The sequence below is a fragment of the Mytilus trossulus genome, chromosome 5 (assembly GCF_036588685.1).
Source record: "Mytilus trossulus isolate FHL-02 chromosome 5, PNRI_Mtr1.1.1.hap1, whole genome shotgun sequence".
NCBI classification, from domain to species: Eukaryota; Metazoa; Mollusca; class Bivalvia; order Mytilida; family Mytilidae; genus Mytilus; species Mytilus trossulus.
This window is the reverse complement of record NC_086377.1, coordinates 16,241,643-16,266,490: the sequence shown is the minus strand read 5'-3', so window position 1 is coordinate 16,266,490 and position 24,848 is coordinate 16,241,643. Positions and strand designations below refer to the sequence as shown.

The following is a 24,848-nucleotide window of genomic DNA, read 5'->3' as shown; positions in this document are numbered from 1 at the left end:
AAAACAATAAAAACATGGTTCCTCAATGAAATCAACATAATTGTTATTCAAGAAGTGTTTATTATCGTGATACACGGATTGCATGTAGGACAGTGGTATTCCTTGCGATTGCGGCAATGACCAGTCACCTCTCATTCGGGAAAACATTTTTTAATAAATAATGCAAGAGGTCGTGGTTTAATCGAATATCGACTTAAAACACACACGTTTTATTGCTAATTTCAACTCGTTAGAAGATGCAAGATTTAAGACATGCGCTGGTTAATAAGATTTTGTTAGATTGTTTTACTTTGTAGAAAAGATAACCGGCTTTCCATTGTTTCACAGTGCTATTGAAGTTATTGAATTCATAGAACGGACAACTCAGTATATAAGTACAGTGCACATAGTGACCTTTCTCGCACTCCTTTGCACAGTGCTTACAACAACAGTATATGCTTTTGCTGATGAAATCCCGCATCTATGGCTTGGTTCAGACAAAGGTATTTATTGACCTTTAACTGTTTCTTTTTCGCTATTTGAATTAGATATAGGAAGATGTGGTGTGAGTGCCAATGAGACAACTCTCCATCCAAATAACAATTTAAAAATTAAACCATTATAGGTTAAAGTACGGCCTTCAACACGGAGCCTTATATCTTCAAATATTATTATTTCTGCACAGGACATGTTGTCCTATCATAGTTGTAGAGTTTTAAATTGTAGTAAAATCTCCCTAAATAGTGACGTTACGCGCGATGTTCGTACCTCATTTGAAGTTAGATGTAGTTGACAAGATGCAAGTCCAAAATATATAATTGTTATGATACCATATTCATTGCTATTGTACATGATTTTTAAAAATAACGATTCTCAAAATAAAAACGAGAAAAATAATTGTTGAAACTATGTATTATGCTGCATGCGACAAGCTCCATTTAAAAAAAAATGCGATTTTTAGCTTGTCTCGCGTAACATATGTCATGTAATGTAACCACTAAACTATGATTTTCGTCAAAACCATTTAATATTTTGAAAAATGTTTCTTTCCATTATTAAACAGAATGGTGTCTTCAGTCTTTTATGCACTTTTTATGACGTTATGTTGACGTCATAGAAAAAATAGGCGGTGCATACTACAAGGGCAAATGGGAAAATATGGGAATTCAAATTTGAGAATGAAAAAACATTTATCTTAAATGAAAAAAAGTTTAGTATTTGTATTTACTACATCAATGTTAATTTGCTTAATTTTATGAATTTAAAGACAAATATCCTGAAAGTTGATATATGGTAATTTATGAACGATTTTTCAAAGGCTTAAGGGCATACGATACAGTTACAGTGGAGGTAATGACGTTGCTAACGTAAAATGTTATTTTCGCGACGTCAAACTGTAACATATCGGGAAAAGATGCATTTTTCGACTGTTTTTTGTCATTCAAACTGATTTAATTTGAAAACGAGTTTATGGACCCCTATTTTTCAAAACGGCAATTTGTTTCATTTTGCAGGGAGATTATGTGACCCAAATTTTATAAAACTGTAAATAGAGGATTTTTTTTTTAATTTTGATAAACATGAAGTAAAAAAATACGTTTTTTCCTCAATTCATAATCATTTGATAAATATGAGTTATTTCTGAATAAAAAATTGCAAATTTTTTAAAGATTTTATTTTTTCCCAGAATTCAACAAATTGGGCTAAAACGTCATAACCCATTCTCGTAGGTCAAGCAAAAAAGTTACAAATACTTAATTTTCTCCGTTATTAGAAGGAATATAAATTTTAAACTTTGTGATTGTGTTTTTTTATGTTTAGACGAACACATTTAGATGATAATTAAAATCCCGGACTTTCCCTTTAAAGTATTACCAATTTCATCCAAGAATGGTCGCATATATCATGTGGATTCTATTTCGTTGTTATGAATGACACAAATTTGTCATCTACATTGGTAACCAATACATATTTCAGAGATAAACGTCGTAATGTAACTAAACATCAGCAAGTAAAATAAATTTGGATGGTAAAATATAAAGAATACACAAAAAATATGAGAAAAATAAATGAAATGTAGAAAAAGTGACATAACATTTTAAAGAATACAGAAATAAACAACACCCCCATTTTATTCTACATCTCCTTATTTTTAGTTTTATAGTATAGACAACCATATCTATCTCTATAAATATAAATATATATATATATATGCTAGATGCAATTTTATTACTGTATATCAGTTCATGTTATTTGAGACTGGAGTAAAATTGCAGGGGTGGGAGTGGAAACAGTAACGGATTGTGATGTGTACTCAAATTGGTGACCAATGCTAGAAATTTACAAGCGCACAACTGCCGTACTCCTCTGCACGTATGCAGAAAGGAACTAAACAGAATAAAATGAATTAAAAAATAAGATAACCAAATGTAGCTACATTTGCTCCTTTCCATCTACTTCTTTAGAAAGACTTGTAAACAACATATGATTAAGTAATAAAACAAAAGAACCAATTTAAAGCTGAGGAATAAGGGTTTAACGTCCAGTTGCAAAAATCATGTGCATACAAGAACGACAACACGTTATACGTACCCGGTATTGCATTAGACAGTCACTATCAGTCGGATTTTAGAACGTGCTACTTTGAACAGACACAACAATTAAGTCTGATTTAAAACGTTACTAATAAATTCATGCATATTCCAGCGGCCAATTTATATCACGCTATATTGAAGTGACATACCTTTCAATACAATGCAAAAAAAGTCAAAATAAAAATGCTCTTACTAGAAGGATACTGTTGCACCGCATTGCCATTATTTTTTTACTCAAGGTCATCTGATTCTTTACTTTTTTTAATGGGAATTTATAAAGGTAGCAAAACTATTATCGTGGCAAAATAACTCTTAACTGGTACAATTTTAATTGTTCAACTCATTAACAGACTTTATGCTACTGATATTCACTAAAAAGTTGTTTTATTCACGTTTTAATGTCAATTTATTTTTCAGAACCAAAGTACTATTTTGCGTCCTTTAAATGAAATCTAAAATAGTTTGTTTCGCTTTTTATTAAAAAAAAATGCTTTGCGTATAAGCATAAATACCACATACTTGCGCGACGACTTTCAGTTTAACTGAAATTTGCACACACTATAAAATGTTTTTACAGATGGAAAATGTTCTATGATAGATATCATTTAGTCAGACACTTTCTTTTTTTTTATTTGGTTCTTACATACGGTAAAAATCTGTATATTTAACAGCGTTTAACATTGAATTGTGCGTTTTACTCTCAACAGACAAATAACCGACCCGATTAACAGACCAACCGCCCATATAGCCGCATACTCAATATAGATTAACCGACCAATCTATCGGTTTATAGCCTAGTGTCGGCCGTAGTATTGCATGTTTTTTTTCTACTGTTTGTTAAATTTCAAATTCACAGTAATAAACTAATACGTCTAAATTGTACATAATAATCATGCGTTTTTATCAAAGCGCACACAATTGAGTGCATGCCATGGGATAGAGTAAATTATCTCCCTCGTATTAACCAATCAAAACTGGCATTTTGACATGAGGTTACCTAGAAGATTTATACGATTTCAAATGTCTTATTTGAATAACAACAAATGTTTGAGATTTACAAACGATATAAACTATGCTTCTTTTTAATGTTTAAATTCCATATGTCAATATTGTTTTAGATATAAATACAGGTGGTTCGATATTCCATGTGAAATGTTTTTATTTTTTATTAATTTTTAATTTTTAGGGCTATTTCAGTGATGTTTTTACTAAACAATAAACATACATCATGTCAAAATTTATGTTATTAATAAATTATATATATTTTGATTGTATATAAAGTTATGTACATATGTCAAAATTATATATATATACTGTAACAATCAAAAGATATAATTATATCTCAATAGCATGAGTTCGAATCCCGGCGAGGAAAGAACAAATAAACTGCTAACGCAAATTTACAGATCTATCACTGTTGGGCTGATGTTTACACGAATAATATATATATATAATTGTTGTTTCTCTTATATATAGTTGATGTTTTGTAAAAATATACTACGTACCTTTTTCTGATCAGTTCCAGATTTACATTCTATATTCAACAATAGTCCAACCCTATTCCCATGTAGATCGTTTGACAACAAGACAGTTTCTTCAAAACCATACTCGAGAGGATTCATTTGCAGTGATCGACGATATAAATTTAAAGGAATATTCGGGAATACATCGTATAAAAATGACCAGGCATATGAGTTAGATATTTCTATCAAAATTGAAGGTATAAAGCAGGGAATACACGACGATATGGTAATTTTTGAAATTGGTCTATCAAGAAACAAAGTCCATGATTCATATTCGTATGAAAACACAGAAAACACTTGGGTTGTTTATGGCGTAAACTGTGGTACTGATCTATGCCTCCAATACAACGATCGGATATCGCCATACATACAAAGAATTAAACATGATAAAGAAAGTGGTCTCTTGGAAACTCGTTTGGCACTGAGGTTGGAACCAAAAACTAAAAGTCTGCAAGTGTCATTAAATTCATCAACTATAACATATACATTTACAAATGTATCAGCAGCAGAGAGCGAATTATGGCCAATATTTGGCATTTATCGCAATGACAGTTTTATTTCTGTGTCCATTATTTCGTCAGATCCTTCGGTTGTCACATTTGATGCATCAACATTATTTCCTGGTTTGTTTGTATCAAAAGATGCAAAAGTATTTGCTAATTGGAATAATTCTGTGTCAGGTTATCAATTTCATAATCCGATTTCCTCATATATCTTTTCCGAACCTTTGATTTCGAAGTCGCAAGAGGAGATGTTCTATACTGTTGAAATAATAATAAAAGAACACAGATTTCTTCCGAACAATACGATTTTATTCGAAGTTGGTACTTTAGGCAAAAAATATTTTGAAACCGACTTTTTCATTAATATCCTGATGAGATATAATGTTGAACAAAACACTATCGGATATTTTACTGAGCATATAAATGGAACTTTTGAATTATGTAACAGCGATTCCATCAATTTACCTTTCTTCACGATAAAAGCTATTGTAAGTTACCATGGACAAAAAAACTCGTTTAATATTTCGCTTTTCTGCAACAATGGTGGCATGACATTTTATAGCAAATTTGTTGAGAAATACCCTACTACTTTCCCACAATTTTATCTTAGAAAAACTTGTATTTTTTGCAGACCATATTTAGAAGCTAAAATAAGAAGAGTAAATTCCAGCGAAATTTGCTTTTTGGCAAGCCAACGTATCGTGCACACGCTTGCTATACTGCTTGTTTTTGTCGTCTTGATGTTTGCATGGATGCACGCTCAAATCCATGAAGATAGACTAAGAGATCTGTATTTGTTTCAATGATTTAAACGGTATATGAACACTTTAGGCAAAGGAAAATGAACAAGCTTCCCCGACTGATATGGGAAGTAAACGCTGCCATGCAAGGATCATCTATGATTTGTACAGTCTTTTCTAATATTTGCTTTACATCACGGTGCGGGGCTATTAGTTTCAGTCGATATACACACAATCTTGAAATTATCACTGATCACATATACATTCTGATTGGTTGCTTTATGATGCGGGCCGGTTGAAATACAGCAACATTTATGGCTTAATTCGGATAAAGAATTACAGACTTTTCTCGTCTCAGGATAAGACATCAAATGACGGACAATCAACTAATAAATGTATTTCTGTTATAGTAAATTGCCATTAATTCATATTCGTATTATTATGCATATATTGCACACAGAATAAAAGAAATGAAATATCAATTATAAGTAGCGTGTGCATTTGCTACGTTAATCTGCAATATGCATGCACATTTTTGTTAAACAATGTTCCTATACGATGTTTACAAAAAATGCATTCTAAACTCATCATAGATACCAGGATTAATTTTTTTTACGCTAGACGCACGTTTCGTCTACAAAAGATTCATCAGTGACACTTGAATCTAAAAAGGTTAAAAGGGACAAATAAAGAACGAAATTGAAGATCTTTAAAAACAGCTAATGTAATCTATTTCCGAGGTAGAAAAGCCAGTATGTATAACTTCTGTCGATCTAGGCACACCTAAAGAGAGGTACACATCAAAGTCGTGTCAATTGGTAGATGTTTTCAACAAGTAAAGTGAACAAAGTTACAAAGCATGGGCGTATTATGCACATTTTTTCATCACTCGAAATCATGTTACTCTTAATCAACACACTCTTAACATTCATATATAATAGTTAAATGCATTATATACAGAACTAGGAATCAAAATCGCAAGTCAATGACCCAGCTGAAAGAACTAGACACCATACTGCACAAAAACACATTTCCAATACTAAATCTACAACCACATGCACACATATTACCTTAAATTATGATAGAGCTGAAATTTGTCAACAATTATTATCGAGTGCGTTTAGAGTGGTTCTAGCATAAACGAAAGACCCATCAATAGTCATTCGTAAAACATTGGCTCATTAGTGGCATGGGGAGACAATCTGACAAATGATTATTACCTGTGTACAAAAGAGGGACGAAATATACCAGAGGGAAGGTCAAACTCAAAAATCGAAAATAGACTGACAACGCCATGGCTAAAATGAAAAAGACAAACAGACAAACAATAGTACACATAACAAAACATAGAAAACTAAAGAATCAACAAGAACCAAACCAAAAACTAGGGGTGATCTTAGGTGCTCCGGAAGGGTAAGCAGATCCTGCTCCACATGTGGCACCCCTCGTGTTACTCATATTACAACAAATACGGTAATTAGTCTTAACTCGGTAGGTCACATTCATGAAAGGTAAACGGATTGTAGTTACGATGTAAGAAGCATATCCAATATCATCTGTGAAACAGTAATTCCATAACTAACTCGTGAAAACTTATGAAGGGATGATTTCACCTTCACCATTTGGAACTCTTGGTTTAATAGCTTCCTTTTGAGCAGCAACCCACTATCGAGAAAAACCATGATAGGAAATACAAGCACGGGAATATCGTATCAATTGAGAGATATATACCCCGTATACAGGTGCTGCTGCTGCTCTTAGAAACGGAAAGTTCACAATTTGAAAGCTGAAATTATCTCTTTTGTCGTAAAGTTTTGTTTTCAATCGACCCTCATTGTCTATTTTTAGATTTTAGTCAAGAAATGAGGCCGACTTACTTAACTGTTTCTGTTGTACCTTTATCGTTAGTTCGAAGGGGTAGATGCGTTCAACATAATCATCAAATTTTGAATTATTCAGTGAAAGAACATCATCTTTATAACGGATCGAAAGAAAAGTTTAAGGATATTGCTAACTTCTTATCTTTCTTCCTAAGAAGTTCCTTTATGAAGTCAGCCTCATAATAATAAAGAAACAAGATAAAAAAAAATCAAGAGATCAAGCATCTTGATAATGTCAGTTTCAAAGAATTTTTTTTTTAATCAGAGTGATTCTTTACAAAGCAAGATTTATCCCTCCCTAAAACAAGATACGTGTATCTACGTTGTCAATTCTTTTTTTTATAAAATAAAGCAATACCAACTCTTTCAATTTGTCTTTTAGTTTGGAATGTAGAATACTTGTGTAAAGTGTAGAAAAGTGAAATGTTTTAATACTGTTGCAAGATGAAGGAGAACTAAATTGTATGTACTCTAAAAGATTTTTAGTATCCACATCTGATTCACACCACCTCTAGAATAGTTAGTGTCACAATAACTTTGAAGCCCGGTTTGATTGCTGATAAAATAGATGTGAATAATTTAGAAAGAGGTTGTGTGAAGGACTTTGAATACCCAGCAAAATACCGTTGTTTGTAAGGACACTTATGTGGTTTAGGTATCAAATACAGTGATGGAAGATCCAGTTCTTAATCTTTGGTTAAAATTCCAAAAGAACAAAGAAAAGATACACGATTATCCAGAATTTCCTCTTTGATAAGTGTCTTTAGGGTATATGTTGAGTTTCCAAGTGAATTCTCAATAACTAATTCGTTAATCAAGCAGTTAATTTAATGAGTTTTACACACGATGTTGTTTGGGGCTATATCTGCGTGGACAACAACATACTTTTCATGGAGGTAGGACAAGTGTTTTGCAACATTTGGGTCTTTAAAGATTGACGTAGCATGCGTATTGATAGACCCATTCAGTTTCTTAATTCTGATTTGATTGAACGACCTAACAGCTTTAATCCATTCGGAAAGAGTGTCTTCGTCTTCCCTCTCGCGCTTTGCCCATTGCCTGGCATTATCATCGACTGAATTCGATAACCCTACCCTACGACCAACATGGTCCCAATAGGTTAAAATAGAACATAGGTGTTTACTATATTGGGAATTGTAAACAAAAAATATGTTCAGAACTTGAAAACTTATTTAAATAATGATAAGGGGTCTTCATCAAATATTGTAAGACTACATTGGAATTACATGAATTTTTCCAGGGGGTGCAATTTTTATAGGTGGCTAATAACTTTTTCTTTATTCATTCTATTTTCAGACTTATTCAGTGTTACATTTCGCGTCTGGCGTAAATACACAATGTAATCCTGGTATATATACAACCACTGGGTCGATGCCCTGTCCAATACTTCTTTTGAAGGGTGTTCCATTAAAATATTTAAAGGCATATTTTCAGCATCATACATGTACAGACCCTGGATGAATTACATTTTGGAGCGGAGAAAAAGATTTTTTGTTTGAGGGGGTAATCATTTTGAATATTATAATAGGTTGAATTATTCTGGAATCATCAAAAATATGAATCAACAGAGGCGTGAAAGATTTAGGAGTGACATTCACACTCATAGATAAAAAAAAAATAAACTGCCAACGCCATGGCGAAAAACGAAAAAAGACAAACAGACAAATAATATGAATCATAAAAATGACATGACATAGAAAACTAAAGACTAAGCAACACATCCCCAACATCGAAGGTGCTCCGGAAGCGTCAGCAGCAGATCCCGCTCCACATGCATTAATTTACCATTTTGGTCATATTGACTTGTTTGATTATCTTACTTTGCTGTACATTATTGCTGTTTACAGTTTATCTCTATCTATAATAATATTCAAGAAAATAACCCAAAACTGTAAAACTTCCTTACAATTAATTCAGGGGCAGCAAGACAAACAATCATTTATTGCTTGTCTGGTTCGTCTGAAAAATTCAGGGCAGATAGATTCTAACCTGATGATTTTGCTCTAAACGCTTTTCTTTCAGAGATATGAGCCAAAAACTGCATTTTATCTCTATGCACTATGTTTAGCTATGTCGGCCATCTTGGTTGACAATCGGGTCGTCGTGCACATTTTTTTTTAAAACCAAATACCCCCATAATGAGTGTGGTCAAGTATGAAGACAGGACAAGATAAGACAATATTTTATTTGAGTCTCACCTCTTATAAAACATTTACATAGTGTTACAATTTCCAATATAAAACAAGAGCCACTCTTAAACATGTTAAAAGAGCTACGAGAGACTATAAAAATGGTATAAACATTTACATATATACATGTATATATAAACGAGTCTAAATTGAAAACTACGTTCAAACCTATGATTGCGTTGGATAAAAACCGCAATCTTTATACGTGTGCATGTAAAACAAATTTTGTTGTAAAAGGGTCTAAAAACAGCACATACAACATTTTCCAAAAGACCAAAAAGTGAAAAAGTATATTTAAACAAAACGCATTTGACTAACAGGTCGAACAATATTTTAGTACACCAGATTCGGATTTCGACAATAAATGTCTCCTCAGTGATGTTAGGGATCGAAACGGTATTTGGGAGGCCATATAAAAAGTACCCTCATTTTTAGATAGACTCTTGAATTTTAAGAGTCAATATAGGATGAACGGATTATATAAACCGGAGGGAAAATATGATACAAGCCCAAACGAAAAAATATAAACGAGTCTAAAATGAAAACTACGTCCAAACCTAAATGTATAATTGCGTTGGATAAAAACCGCAATTTTCATACGTGTGCATGTAAAACAAATTTCGTTGTAGAAGGGTCTAAAAACAGCACAAACAACATGTTCCAAAAGACCAAAAAAGTGATATAGTATATTTAAACAAAACGCATTTGACTAACAGGTCGAACAACCGATGTTCTTTAACCCTGCTGACTGCCATTGAATTGTCGATTGCCAAATAAAATTGATCACAAGATGTAACAAAATGAACCTTAATATAAATTTAATACTAAACAGAAAACAAATTTTAACTTGTGGCCACGATGTTATGCCACAAACATACGGTGTCAATTTTTTTATTAGTACACCAGATCCGGATTTCGACAATCAATGTCTCCTCAGTGATGTTAGGGATCGAAACGGTATTTGGAAGGCCATATAAAAAGTACCCTCATTTTTAGATAGACTCTTGAATTTTAAGAACCAATATAGGATGAACGGATCATATAAACCGGAGGGAAAATATGATACAAGCCCAAACGAAAAAATATAAACGAGTCTAAAATGAAAACTACGTCCAAACCTAAATGTATGATTGCGTTGGATAAAAACCGCAATTTTCATACGTGTGCATGTAAAACAAATTTCGTTGTAGGAGGGTCTAAAAACAGCACAAACAACATTTTCCAAAAGACCAAAAAAGTGAAAAAGTATATTTAAACAAAATGCATTTGACTTTAACCCTGCTGACTGCCATTGGCGATTGACAAATATACATGTATATATATATACACATAAAATAAAAAACATAAAACAAATTTTAAAAAAGTATACAAATTTCAAGAATATAGTAAACATTTTCTTTTCAGTAAAATATCATAGCAGATTTTGGCAGTATAGAAGTAAACATTTTTATCACAAAATAAAACTACAAATTTATCGGCATCTGACATACTATTAAAATCATGACAAAAAGAATTAGCATGATTAAACAACACAGCACGAAAATCTGCATATAGTGGTCATTTCAAAGTTACATATTTCTCATCTTCAATGGATTGGTATCATTACAACTAAAACCTAAAAAAAATATTCTTTCATTAATAGGTGCAAAAGAAAATTTTGCAAAAGCACTTCTATATTTCCCTGCAATAGTTTTACAAATGTAATTTTCTACCTTAAATTCTGTTTTAAATAATTTATAAGTACGTAGTTTGGCGTATTCATTCGAAACGAACTTAGTATGCCATTCAGTTTTATATAAATCAATAGCTAAGCATTCTATATCCTTTGTTACATTTTTTAGGTAACAATACAATTACAATATGGTTCCATATTATACTCTTTTAACTTATGGCCGTGTTCACACCAAACGCCGTGTAGGGTAAACATGTTTACAATTAGTTTAGTGTAGTGTACACTGGTTTCACATTACATTTGTTCACATCTATACACCTTGTTTAGCTACCTGTACATAAGATTTGTTCCCACTTGTAAACTATATGTCATTTAAATGTTCATTACGTAGAACTGAATTCAAAATTTTTGGAAATATTTTCTAGCGGTAAGGGAACAACCATTCAAGACTTCAAAAGGGGGTGGGAATGGAAATAATCCGATCCCCAATTTGATAAAAAAATATTCTGAATCAACAGTTTCCCCATACATGTTAGTGTTAAATATTGAAAAAAAAAGTATTTGATCACCAGAATAAACACGTACGCGCGAAAAAAAATCTGACTCAGATAAAAAAACAACCCCCCCCCCTTTTTTAAGTTAAGTGGTTGCTACTTTATGAAAGCCATTTTTATATAATTTGCAGTAGTTTTAATATACTAAAGATGTCTCGATAACGCATTAGAAAACGTTAGCTGCAACAGCGTGCTTACAGCCGAAAAAAAAGGATGGAAATATTAGGGATCACTACATTTTTATCTTTTCTGTTCGTCCAAATGGTATTTCTTTTCCAAGGAGTATTTGGTAAAGGAATAGGGTATCTTTTTTTATTATTTATTTAACGTGTTATTTAACGGATCTGAAATACTAGACAAACATATCATTTACCTCACACTTTTTTTAGTCATGCATTTATGCGTGAATCGTTTTTTGAGTAAAGACCAGTGGCGAATATTTCTGTGTACGTCAAGTCGATTCGGGAAGACCTTTTCAAATGAATTAGGCAGCAACTATTTACTTCATTTTTTGTGGAGGGAGGGGGGGGGGGCGTGAGCTATAGATTTTTTCAGGACAAATTTTGGTCACAAGTCGAAATCAATTTTAGCATTATATATAGTGGCAGCTGAGTGTGAAACAAACAAGTTTTTTTTCAGGGCCAAAAACTGGAAACATTCTTTGTTTCCAAAACAAAATCCATAGCTCACCACCCCACCCCCTTGCCTTTATGTTTTATTCTCAACTATTAAAGCCCCCCCACCCGAAAATCAATTGGTTGCTGCCTTATGGGTTCGGCAATGATGCTGCTGTGAGTCTTGCATCAGGGGTTAGGGGTTAATAAAGTACGTTAATTTTTTTTAACCAAAAAAAATCTGTAAAATTTAGACAACTTATAATTATCAAAAATATCAGTTTTACTCAGAAATAGTTTCCTCCTTAAATATATACACGATAAAACTAATGTCCTAAATGCCTAGTTTTGTGTACACTTACCCTACACAAGGCCTACATTGACTATCGACTGTGTGTAGGTAAAACATGATTTAAACTACATGTAAACATTGAGGGTTCATTCCCTCTATTCCCACTTTTTATAAATCTGGTAAGAAACTGTAAAACTGGGAATAGTAGGAAAACTTGTGCAAACAAAGGATTATACTGTACAAACATTTGTTAATCAACTGTTAATTGACCAGTGTTATTTTATTAGAACAAGTAATAAGTTATTTTCTGTATGAATTCTGTTCTTTTAAACAAAATGAATATGAAAGAGATTATTACAAATATAAATAAATAATTTTAAGAAGGTAGGAGGCTGCATCACCAAACTCTACTGTTGTGACTACCTGGTTGCGGTGTCTATCCTTAAGTTCGTCTAATCTGTTGTTGATTTCTACATTCCTCTCTTGGGGGCCACTCCCTTCCCATGCACTGGTTGCATACTGGATCATGGTCAGGGCGTTGAGGGCTTCCTCGTGTTTCAGAAGTTTAATTAGTTGAAAGATGTGTTTGAATGTGGACGGGTGACCTGTTTCCTCGCCTTGCTGTGCAATCTCTCGAGATGATTTGTTGTCATTGGTCCTTGTGTTAGGTAGTGGTTCATTAGGTGACTAGTTCTTCCTTGTAGATGCTTGGAATTGGTGTCAGTTCATCTGTGCAGCGAACTTTCATTCTGTGGATGACATCGTCTACTTTCAGCTACATGGGGTCAGACCCATGGTTGTGATTTGCTGAGACTTTGGTTGGTATGTTGTTCAAAGTATTGATGGTGGCAGGAGAGTTGGAAATTGAACACTTCCAGTTAGTTCTTATGCCCTTTTGTTCTTTGCCAGGAACTTAAACCAACTGTGTACAAGGTTTTGGTTCCCGAGTCTGTTTGTAACAAACTTTTCTTGTAGTTGTGCATTAGCCATTGTAATTACTGAATAATGACTTGACTGGATAAGAACCATGTATGTGAAGTTAGCAGCCGGTTCGTTATTCGTTATTCGATATTCAATATCCAACCGGCTGCTAGCAGCCAGTTTGATATTCAAAATTTAGTGAAAAATCATAAGAAAATTAAATACTTGAAATTATAAAAAGCACGATTTTCATAGTCAATAGGACTGATAAGATACGTAGGAATCATTAAATGACGTTTTCAAGCTGTCGCAATTTCTCGTTGTCCTCGAATATAAACCCTTTTCCGTGCGACTTATTTGTCTGTATGTAATATAGAGTTTTGTCATAAAAACGACTTCAAAGATGTACTTTCGTATATAATGTTTCTTACGACAAAAAGAAAAAACAAATAACTCTAGAAATATTTTAAACTATAAATAGAAATATATATGGAAAGCCAAAAAAAAAATTTCCGTCAAAAAATGTCCAAATTTTAGGACAAAGGGCACAGGGTGATGGTGAGAACCCCCTGATCTCTCAATCTTTCTAATATTTAACAGACATTTAGTCAATAGGTAGATACAAACGTGACTAAAATGACTTTGGGTACACTTCCTGTCTTCTATGTTTACGAAGCGCCCAAAGTGCCAGTTGGATATTCAAAATATATAGCGAAAACCTACCCGAGACCGCTTAAATAAGGTTGAGACCCCCGTGGTCTTTCAATGTCCATAAAATTCAACCAAATCATTGACTCTGTATATATAAAGATCGTATTAGATGGACTTTCTAGAAAAACGTCATCCTCAATATCTACGGAGGGCTAAGATTGTCACTTTTCAGTCAAAAAATGTCCAAATTTTAGGACAAAGGGCACAGGGTGATGGTGAGAGCCCCCTGATCTCTCAATCTTTCTAATATTTAACAGACATTTAGTCAATAGGTAGATACAAACGTGACTAAAAGGACTTTGGGTACACTTCCTGTCTTGTATGTTTACGAAGCGCCCAAATTGCCAGTTGGATATTCAAAATATATAGCGAAAACCTACCTGAGACCGCTTAAATAAGGTTGAGACCCCCGTGGTCGTTCAACGTCCATAAAATTCAACCAAATCATTGACTCTGTATATATAAAGGTTGTATCAGAAGGATTGCCCAGAATAATGTCATATTATATTAATATCAAAATATATAAAATTCGTGGTAATCATACCCAGTGCGCCTGTTTTTTTTTTCATCCCATACCTCACAATTTTTTTTGTTGCTGCCCTACATGCCGATGGCATACCGGGCAGTAAGTAAGTAAGTACCTCACAATTTGCCGAGCTCAATCGGTCTCTCTCTTTGTCAAAACGGTGGTCAGCTGCTTGTTTAATCTCTCACAACCCCGAATGGGGATATGGTTGCCCCTTTCCAACATAAGGTTATAATTTCTGCCTACCTATTAACTAAATGTGTGCTTAGTAATACAAAGATTGAGAGATCAGGGGGGTCTCACCATTACCCTGTGCCCTTTGTCCTAAAATTTTGACATTTTTCGACTGAAAAGTGACAATCTTAGCCCTCCGTAGATATGGAAGATGACGTTATTCTGGTAAATCCATCTAATACAAACTTTATATATACAGAGTCAATGATTTGGTTGAATTTTATGGACATTGAAAGACCCGGGGGGTCTCAACCTCATTTAAGCGGTCTCGGGTAGGTTTTCGCTATATATTTTGAATATCCAACTGGCACTTTGGGCGCTCCGTAAACATAGAAGACAGGAAGTGTACCCAAAGTCCTTTTAGTCACGTTTGTATCTACCTATTGACTAAATGTCTGTCAAATATTAGAAAGATTGAGAGATCAGGGGGCTCTCACCATTACCCTGTGCCCTTTGTCCTAAAATTTTGACATTTTTCGAATGATTTGTTTTTGTTTTTTTGGCTTTCCATATATATTTCTATTTATAGTTATAAATATTTCTAGAGTTATGGGTTTTTCTTTTTGTCTTAAGAAATATTATACACAAAAGTACATCTTTGAAGTAGTTTTATTGACAAAACTCTATATTACATATAGACAAATATGTAACATGAAAAAGGGTTTATATTTGAGGACAACGAGAAATTACGACGAGAAATTACGACAGCTTGAAAAGGTCATTTAACGATATCCTACGTATTTTATCAAGTCTTTTTAAATATGAAACTCATGCTTTTTATGTTATCAACTGACAAGTATTTAATTTTCTTATAATTTTTTTCACTAAATTTTGAATATCAAACCGGCTGCTAGCAGCCGATTGGATATTGAATATCGAATAACGAATAACGAACCGGCTGCTAACTTCACATACATATAAGAACCACAGTTTATATAAATTTTTTATGCTATGAAGTAAAGTTAACAGTTTTTACCCATTATTTTATATCTTTGATTATTGACGTTAATGGTTCATGTAATGATATTTTTTAGAGTATTACTTTTATTCCACATCTTATGATTATACTTGATTATCATAGTGTTTTCATCATAATTTATTAGTACAGCAGACAATTATTTGAGGTTATAAATTCAAACATCTGAAAATAAATTTAACTCCAATCTATTTATAATATTTTTTCTTTATTTTTAAGTAACTTCTTTGATGAAAAAAGAAACATATTACAAAAAAAACCAAGGTATTATGCCTGAACAGTGTACCAAATGGGCGCATTTCATTTGCGCCAATTTTCAAAAAATCAAGCCTTTCATTTGCGCCACAAGGTTATATATCCTTTGCGCCAAAAAAACCCCCTTCATTTGCGCCATTTGACAGGTTTGACAGGTAATATAACGGAAAAGTTAAAGATTATTTACGATTTATTTTGTTTTTTGTTTGTACATAACTCCCCCTGGATACATGTGTGGGTTCATACTCATTTCTAATACAAAACTGAGAGTCACTAAGGTTATAATTATATATAGTGTTCACATGACCAGTCCAGTGCGATGTGTCAAGATGGACATAGTCAAATCTGAGACAAACAGAGGAAAGAATTCTGTGATATTTGATGACCACATATATAGGTTATCAAACGTTTTAAAAAATTGAGACAAATCCTTCAGGTGTACCAAAAAAACCTGTAAAGCCAGGATTATGACTGATACGGACAGCAAAACAATTTTTAGCATTACTTATATAATTTTATCGAGGTTTTAGCATAACTTGTATGATTTTATCGAGGTTTTAGCATAACTGTTAATAACATAAAATTGAGAATGGAAATGGGGAATGTGTCAAAGAGACAACAACCCGACCAAAATAAAAAAACACAACAGCAGAAGGTCACCAACAGGTCTTCAATGTAGCGAGAAATTCCCGCACCCGGAGGCGTCCTTCAGCTGGCCCCTAAACAAATATATACTAGTTCAGTGATAATGAACGCCAAACTAATTTCCAAATTGTACACAAGAAACTAAAATTTAAATAATACAAGACTAACAAAGGCCAGAGGCTCCTGACTTGGGACAGGCGCAAAAATGCGGCGGGGTTAAACATGTTTGTGAGATCTCAACCCTCCCCCTATACCTCTAACCAGTGTAGAAAAGTAAAAGCATAACAATACGCACATTAAAATTCAGTTCAAGAGAAGTCCGAGTCTGATGTCAGAAGATGTAACCAAAGAAAATAAACAAAATGACAATAATACATAAATAACAACAGACTACTAGCAGTTAACTGACATGCCAGCTCCAGACTTCAATTAAACTGACTGAAAGATTATGATTTCATCATATGAACATCAGGCACAATCCTTCCCGTAAGGGGTTTAGTATCATACCATCATGACATATATGAGAAGAACATAACCCGTGTCATGCCAACAACTGTTTTTAGAATAAATGTGTTTAGTTCCGACGCAAAGACCTTATCAGTGACTCAATATTAACGCCAAAATATGCAATCTTTAATGACTTGACAACAGTATCGTAATTATATCCCTTCTTAATAAGTCTATTCAAAGGTTTTGTAAGTTTATGAGGTGAATACTGACACCTTTGTGCTTTATAAAGAATATTTCCATAAAAAATTGGATGTGAAATACCTGAACGTATAAAAAGTCTGCATGTTGAGCTATATTTACGAATGATGTCTTTATACCGATGATAAAATTTAGTAAATGTTTTGACTAGTTTGTGATATCGAAAACCCTGGTGTAATAATTTTTCAGTAATACATAAATTTCTCTCGTTAAAATCTAAAACATTGTTACATACACGAGCGAATCGTACAAGTTGAGATATATAAACACCGTAAGATGGTGACAAGGGAACGTCACCATCTAAAAACGGATAATTAACGATAGGAAATGAAAAATCATCCCTTTTATCATAAATTTTAGTATTCAGCTTTCCGTTAGTGATATAGATATCAAGATCGAGGAAAGGGCAGTGGTCATTGTTAGTATTAGCTTTATTTAAAGTGAGTTCACCAGGATAAATTTCATTAATATACATACTGAAGTCGTCATTATTGAGAGCCAAAATATCATCCAAATATCTAAAAGTATTATTAAATTTGTTTATCAGATGTTGTTTTGATGGGTCTTTGCTTATTTTTGTCATAAATTGTAACTCGTAACAATACAAAAAGAGGTCTGCAATAAGTGGTGCACAGTTAGTCCCCATTGGAATTCCGATAATCTGACGATATACGGAATCCCCAAAGCGAACAAAAATGTTATCTAGTAAAAATTCAAGGGCATATATAGTATCAAAGCATGTCCAATTAACATAGTTTTTTTGTTTATTGCTACTAAAAAATGACCTAAAAGAGTTTGAACATATATATTCACATTCTGATTTTTTGAATGCCCATTTAATAAGGTGTGTGAATTTTTTCTTAATGAGAATGTGAGGCAATGTGGTATACAGGGTAGAAAAATCAAAACTTTGAACAGATTCAAAATCACCAATATAAGCATGCAATTTATCAAGTACTTCCAACGAGTTCTTGACACTCCAAAAGTAATTTATTCCACTATTTTCGAAGGCCTTATTTGAACAATTTATTATAAGGTTTTTAATTGTACCAAGTGTGCTGGTAAGAATAATAGACAATTTAGTAGTTGAACAATGGCTTGAAGACGAAATAAATCTATATTTGTAAGGGGTTTTGTGTAGCTTCGGAAGCCAATACATAGTTGGAACTTTCGTTGTATTTGGCTCTGCTTGTAAAGCGGTGGCTAAAAGTTTATGTTTGTTACAGATTTCGTTTTCTGAAAATGGAGTCAGTTGGAATGTTGGTGAATTGGTGATTTCCTTTTTCAGAACCTCGATGTAAAATTTACGTCAAACAATAATAATATTATTAGCAGCTTTATCGGCCGGGACAAAAACAAATTCCTTGGCTAGTTCTTTTAGTTTATGTTTGATACGAGAAATAGGTTTATTGTGGTTATTGTTAATAGTAAAATGTTCTTTAAAATGTTGAATACGTATATCAACTATCTTCATTACTGAATTAAAAAAAGAGTCCAAAGATTTTTTGTCAGCTTTTTCCCGTTTTATCCATTTCATACAGTAAGTATGGAGTGAGTCGTGGATGATATTACGACACTCATTCCAATTAATAATTGACGGGGGACGATATTTAGGTCCCTTACTGAGAAATGATTTTAACTCTCGGTCTTGAACGATGTTAAGATCTCCTGTTATAACATGGGAAATGGGTCCATAAATATATTCGGAATTACTGCAATTACATGAAGTAGGTGTATTTTCACTGATATTAACATCTTTACACAATTGACTATAATTAAACACAAATTTCCGGGTAGATTTCTTGTAAATATAACAAATAAGAGGTAGCTCAGTATTGTCAAAATATCCAGGAATTTGTTCTTTAACAGAATGGTCGTTAAATATACCGGCAATATTTACAAAATCAAAGCCTTTATTGACATACTTAATTTTAATAAAATGTTTTTTATGATCTTCAGGGCGATCAATTTTGGGAAATAATTTAGAATAACAATATGCCATAATAATTTGAACAATTTCATACTTAGGACTGCTATATGAAATTGTGTTGCAATCCTCCAAAATTTTATTTAACTTATTAACCGGTAACGAACAGAGTTTTGTTAACAGATAATGTCTGCCGTTGTTTTTTGAAATAGAAATTAGGTCCGAAATATTGGTATGATTGGCCCTAAATTTTCTTTGATTGCGATTTGTTCTACAACCGTGAGAACGGTTTTTACGAACAGTTTTAGAAACAATATCCAAAATGTTAACGGAATTGGTTCTAGATATATTACCAATTCCCATGATATTATCATTTAGACCGAGAGGGTAAACTGTCTGTAATTTTTTAATCCAATTTAATTCAATTATTTTCCGTGATCGTACAAACTTTGAATGCGATTCACCAGGCTGCTTATTTACTACTTCTAAAGGTTGAACTGCTAAATATCTAAAAGGATGGTTGTGCTTCTTAAGGTGTTGGTAAATGATACTTTTGAATTTATTAGGTCTTTTAAAACGATACAGATGTTCTTGAGTGCGTTTTGATAAATATCTTCCAGTTTCTCCTACGTACTGAATACCACCTCCCGGTTTGTTTCATGTGAGTAAATAAATAATACTGTTTGTTTTTCAAGTAATATCAGTTTCAAAATTTAAAGAAAATGTGCGACCATTAATCGTGGAACTTACCGTATTGTTGGTGGAAAGACGGGGACATGTAAGTCATTTTTTGGCATGACACTTATCGATAGAAGGGTAACCACGATTTTTATTGTTAAAAATGTTAGCGATGGTAGTATTTTTAGATAACCGATTTTGAAAATTGAGACGTGTAGATACCCTTTGAACAAGTTTAGTATTTAGTATTTTTCCGTTTCTTAGTTTCATAATTGTTTTGTTAGTGAATTACATAATAAAGGAGCAAAGATTGGCGTCCAGAATATGAACCAGCATACAATAATTAAGTTAAGTAAAAGTGATAAATTTGTTCGGCTGAAAATGTCGAACGCTATCAGTATTAATTACCCGAAAAAGATAGTGTATATCAGGGTATGACTGATGGCTGACCAATTAGTAGAATGGGGCTGAATATTGAAATACTACTTTTTGATAAACATTCCTAAAGTAATGAACTAGAGCAGTTCTCGCTCGGACACACACTCCATAATCTAGTATATTATAAGAGCATAAACCTGAAGCACGGGGAGGCACTCTACTGCCTCCACACGGCACTAAAGACAAACTCTGTAAAAAATAAAATTGAGAATGGAAATGGGGAATGTGTCAAAGAGACAACAACCCGACCAAAATAAAAAAACACAACAGCAGAAGGTCACCAACAGGTCTTCAATGTAGCGAGAAATTCCCGCACCCGGAGGCGTCCTTCAGCTGGCCCCTAAACAAATATATACTAGTTCAGTGATAATGAACGCCAAACTAATTTCCAAATTGTACACAAGAAACTAAAATTTAAATAATACAAGACTAACAAAGGCCAGAGGCTCCTGACTTGGGACAGGCGCAAAAATGCGGCGGGGTTAAACATGTTTGTGAGATCTCAACCCTCCCCCTATACCTCTAACCAGTGTAGAAAAGTAAAAGCATAACAATACGCACATTAAAATTCAGTTCAAGAGAAGTCCGAGTCTGATGTCAGAAGATGTAACCAAAGAAAATAAACAAAATGACAATAATACATAAATAACAACAGACTACTAGCAGTTAACTGACATGCCAGCTCCAGACTTCAATTAAACTGACTTAAAGATTTATGTATGATTTTATGATAACTGATTTCTGAGGAATATGTTTAAAATTTTCTTTATTATTAAAAGACTTTTTTTGAAAAAATTAATGTTTTATACTATTATTTCATGTATCTACATGTATTTACCTGTATTTACCTGTAATATTGGCGCAAATGAAAGATTAAGTTTTTGGCGCAAATGAAATATGGTTTGTGGCGCAAATGAAAGATTTTTTTGGCGCAAATGAAATGCCAATTGGCGCAAAAGCAAAGCACCGGTACCAAATATGTTATGCTTTGAAAAAATACAGGTAAATCTTAGGTAAAATTCTAATTAACCTTGATTGTTATAAAAACAAATTATCTATCAAAACATCTATTGTTATTTGCAAGTGGGAATAGAAGGAATGATATTTTTAAAAAGTGGGAATAGGAGGAAGACACCAAGGAATTGTATTTTTAAAAAGTGGGAATAGGAGGAAGACACCATTCTAATTAACCTTGATTGTTATAAAAACAAATTATCTATCAAAACATCTATTGTTATTTGCAAGTGGAAATAGAAGGAATGGTATTTTTAAAAAGTGGGAATAGGAGGAAGACACCACATTGAGTTTTATCAATGGGAACGCAATTGTGTCTAGTTTACGTGTGAGTTACACTAACACACCACCGAATTTAGGTCAATGTGAACACGGCCTTAGTCATTACTCTGAAGCACCAGTTTTTAATTAGCTTATTTACATACTTATATGACCACAAAAACACTCTTTTGTTCAATCTATCATTTATAAAAAAGATAAGGTATGATTGCCAATGAGACAACTATTCACAAAAGACCAAATTGACACAAACATTAACAACTATAGGTCACCGTACGGCCTTCAATTGTCCATTTTATAAAATCTGGACCATAATCTAAGAACAGCTGTCCATTGCTTTACATTGCATGGAATATTAAAGCCAATATCACCATATCAGGATAAGTTTGGTGTATACTTTCCTACAATCATACACAAATCTCATTGTTCTGTTTTTAACGGTATTTCTGCAAGAGAATTCTGTTGTTACCCATATCGAAGCAAAAATCGATGACTGACCATACAAGTGTGTAAAAAAGCTTTGTATAAGTAGGGTTACAAAAACCACTATAATGATTTGATTTACATTTTGCGATCAATAACACAAGAGCTCTACTTGCCGACTTGGCAATAGCTTTTGCCATCAAATCATATTTTTAAAAGTATGTAAGATGTAAACCAAGGTAATTATAGTGTAATACAATTTCAATAGTATCATTACCCAGATTTACCCAAATTAACACTAACATCATATTTATGACACCATATATATATGTAAAACATTTAAGAGCATCTGTTAGTCTGATTCAGTTTCAGCAAGTAAAACAATATCATCAGCAAAGAGCAAAATACCTATTTTCTCTTCCTTTATCGGAATACCAACATTTAAAATTTAACCTCATCAAGGATTTGTATAGTTAGATTTCTAAATATACAATTCCTTGACCTCATTAACTAAATTATTAATAAAAAAAAAATGAATAAAATGGGCAATAACGGTCCGTGTAACACTTATCAATTCAAAGTTTTAAAAAGTTTCGATATTTTAGATTTTTGGAATTTTGATCAAAGTTTTAAAATATCAAAATATAAAGTTTTGAAATTTTGAAATTTTAACCAAATTATTTAAATATTAAAATTCTAAATATCGTTTTTAAATTTGATAGTTGTGGAATTTGATCAAACTTTTAAAATACTAAACCTAACGTGCAATTTTGATTATTTCACTTTTTGAAAGTTTGATATTTTTAATTTTTGATTAAAATATCAAAAATAGAAAAGGGGCGAAAAGCGGGGTTCCTGTAAAAAGCGAAACGAAATAAAAGCGGAACGAAACGAAAAAATATGAATTGAAAACATACTTATACTTAAAAGTTTATGTATGAAATAAACCCCAGACAGACAGATGTAAGCGGTGAAAAATTGGATGACAAAATAAATATTTCTCAAAAGAAGAGAATTCATTTCAAAACCAGACGTACGGCGCTGATATTGGCCATTTTACTTGCTGGTTTTTCTAGCACCCATATTTTAGAATAAACAGGAGTAACAGTAAATACTGAACAACTCGCAGTAGGTCAAATAGTATGCTTAGGTTGAGCATGTACATTTGTATATATATTTTCTACTGAACTCTTAGCAATAACAATGCTCAATACACGGTGTATAATCTCTTTTGAATTTAAATTTTTCTGTTTTGCTTTACGACTTCTTACTTTGTGCAAAGATGTTGGGTAAGGAATATATCATTCCATATACATTATGAACGATCATCTTTAACGTTTTAATCTATTCTTTTTAAGTTGTTGGCCATAATTATTCAGCTTTCAGCGTTCCCTAAGAAGGTCGATCCAGAAAAGCGCTTTGGTCGTTACTTTCATTTTTATCGGTTGTATGACGATCATAATTATATTGACTTGTATCAATGATTTTAGTTAATATTTTTTTGGTACGGTAGGAATACAGAATGCATGGTGTCCCAATTAGGGTTGTGCAGCACTTGTGCTAGTCTACCATCAGGGAGGTTTTGATATATATATCTTATTTACGCAGAAATTAAGAGTACTTAGATCAAATATAAGTAGATTGGAGCCAAAATACTGTTACAAGGTATCTACATAAACTCATCATAGATGGATACCAGGATATAAATTTTGCCGGTTTTTGTGCCAGACGCGCGTTTCGTCTACAAAAGACTTATCGGTGACACTCGAATCAAATAAATTAAAAAGGCAGTTGAAATCATTTATATCGTATATATAAACGTATACCATAAACATTATTTTCAACATTCATTGTTATGTAATAGTGGCCCCTGTACTACATAAAGCGCTTATCTACCATTTGTAGGTGTCGGCATTTTAAAAATTTATAATTCTTTTCAAAAGTTTATATCAGCGATAAATGGTAATCTTTTGGGGAATCCAATATATAGATATTCACCTTTTCTTTACTTTGATACTTCCACGAGGGGCTTCGATAATGGTACATTAAAATATTCTGATTCCCAATTTGATGAAATAAAATATTCTGTGCAAGCAGAGGACAAAAGAAAAATCTGAATCCAAATTTTCTCTATACCTTATAGTGTTAAATTTGGATTCAGATAAATTGATTAATAGCGATGAAAACCCTGTTAGCGCTTCGACAAAACAAACACACCCCACTTTTAAAGTTAAATGGTTGCTACATTATAGACAAAGTTTTGGCTGGTTGTCATATAATATACGTAGCTCGATTATGGGTCCTAAATCAACCACTTTTTTAATAGTAAATTAAAGGAAAGGGATTTTTTTTGTATTAAGGAATATTATTGTTCCGTACTTCCATTTTGTTATTTGAGTATTTTTAAGTTATCGTACGACAATTGACTTTCAGCAAACTAAAAGAACACAGGCAGGTACATCCAGTCAGAATGGGGCGTGTAAAGAGAAGTCACACTCTCATCTGCATGATGGATTTTTCCATTTTTAGCAATACACCGATGTAGCTCTCGA

At 32.8% G+C, this 24,848-nt stretch overlaps 1 protein-coding gene across 1 annotated transcript; it reads left to right on the top strand.

Moving 5' to 3' along the window:
- Positions 1-205: 205 nt before the first annotated feature.
- Positions 206-5,663, top strand: LOC134719455 (uncharacterized). The gene is made up of 2 exons (XM_063582446.1): positions 206-482; positions 4,093-5,663. The coding sequence occupies exon 2, from the start codon at positions 4,320-4,322 to the stop codon at positions 5,403-5,405; it is 1,086 nt and encodes a 361-aa protein (XP_063438516.1). The 5' UTR covers positions 206-482; positions 4,093-4,319; the 3' UTR covers positions 5,406-5,663.
- The last annotated feature ends 19,185 nt before the right edge of the window (positions 5,664-24,848 follow it).

Excerpts from the sequence above, each read along its gene's own strand:
- LOC134719455 (XM_063582446.1), top strand. The coding sequence starts at position 4,320 with ATGGTAATTTTTGAAATTGGTCTATCAAGAAACAAAGTCCATGATTCA.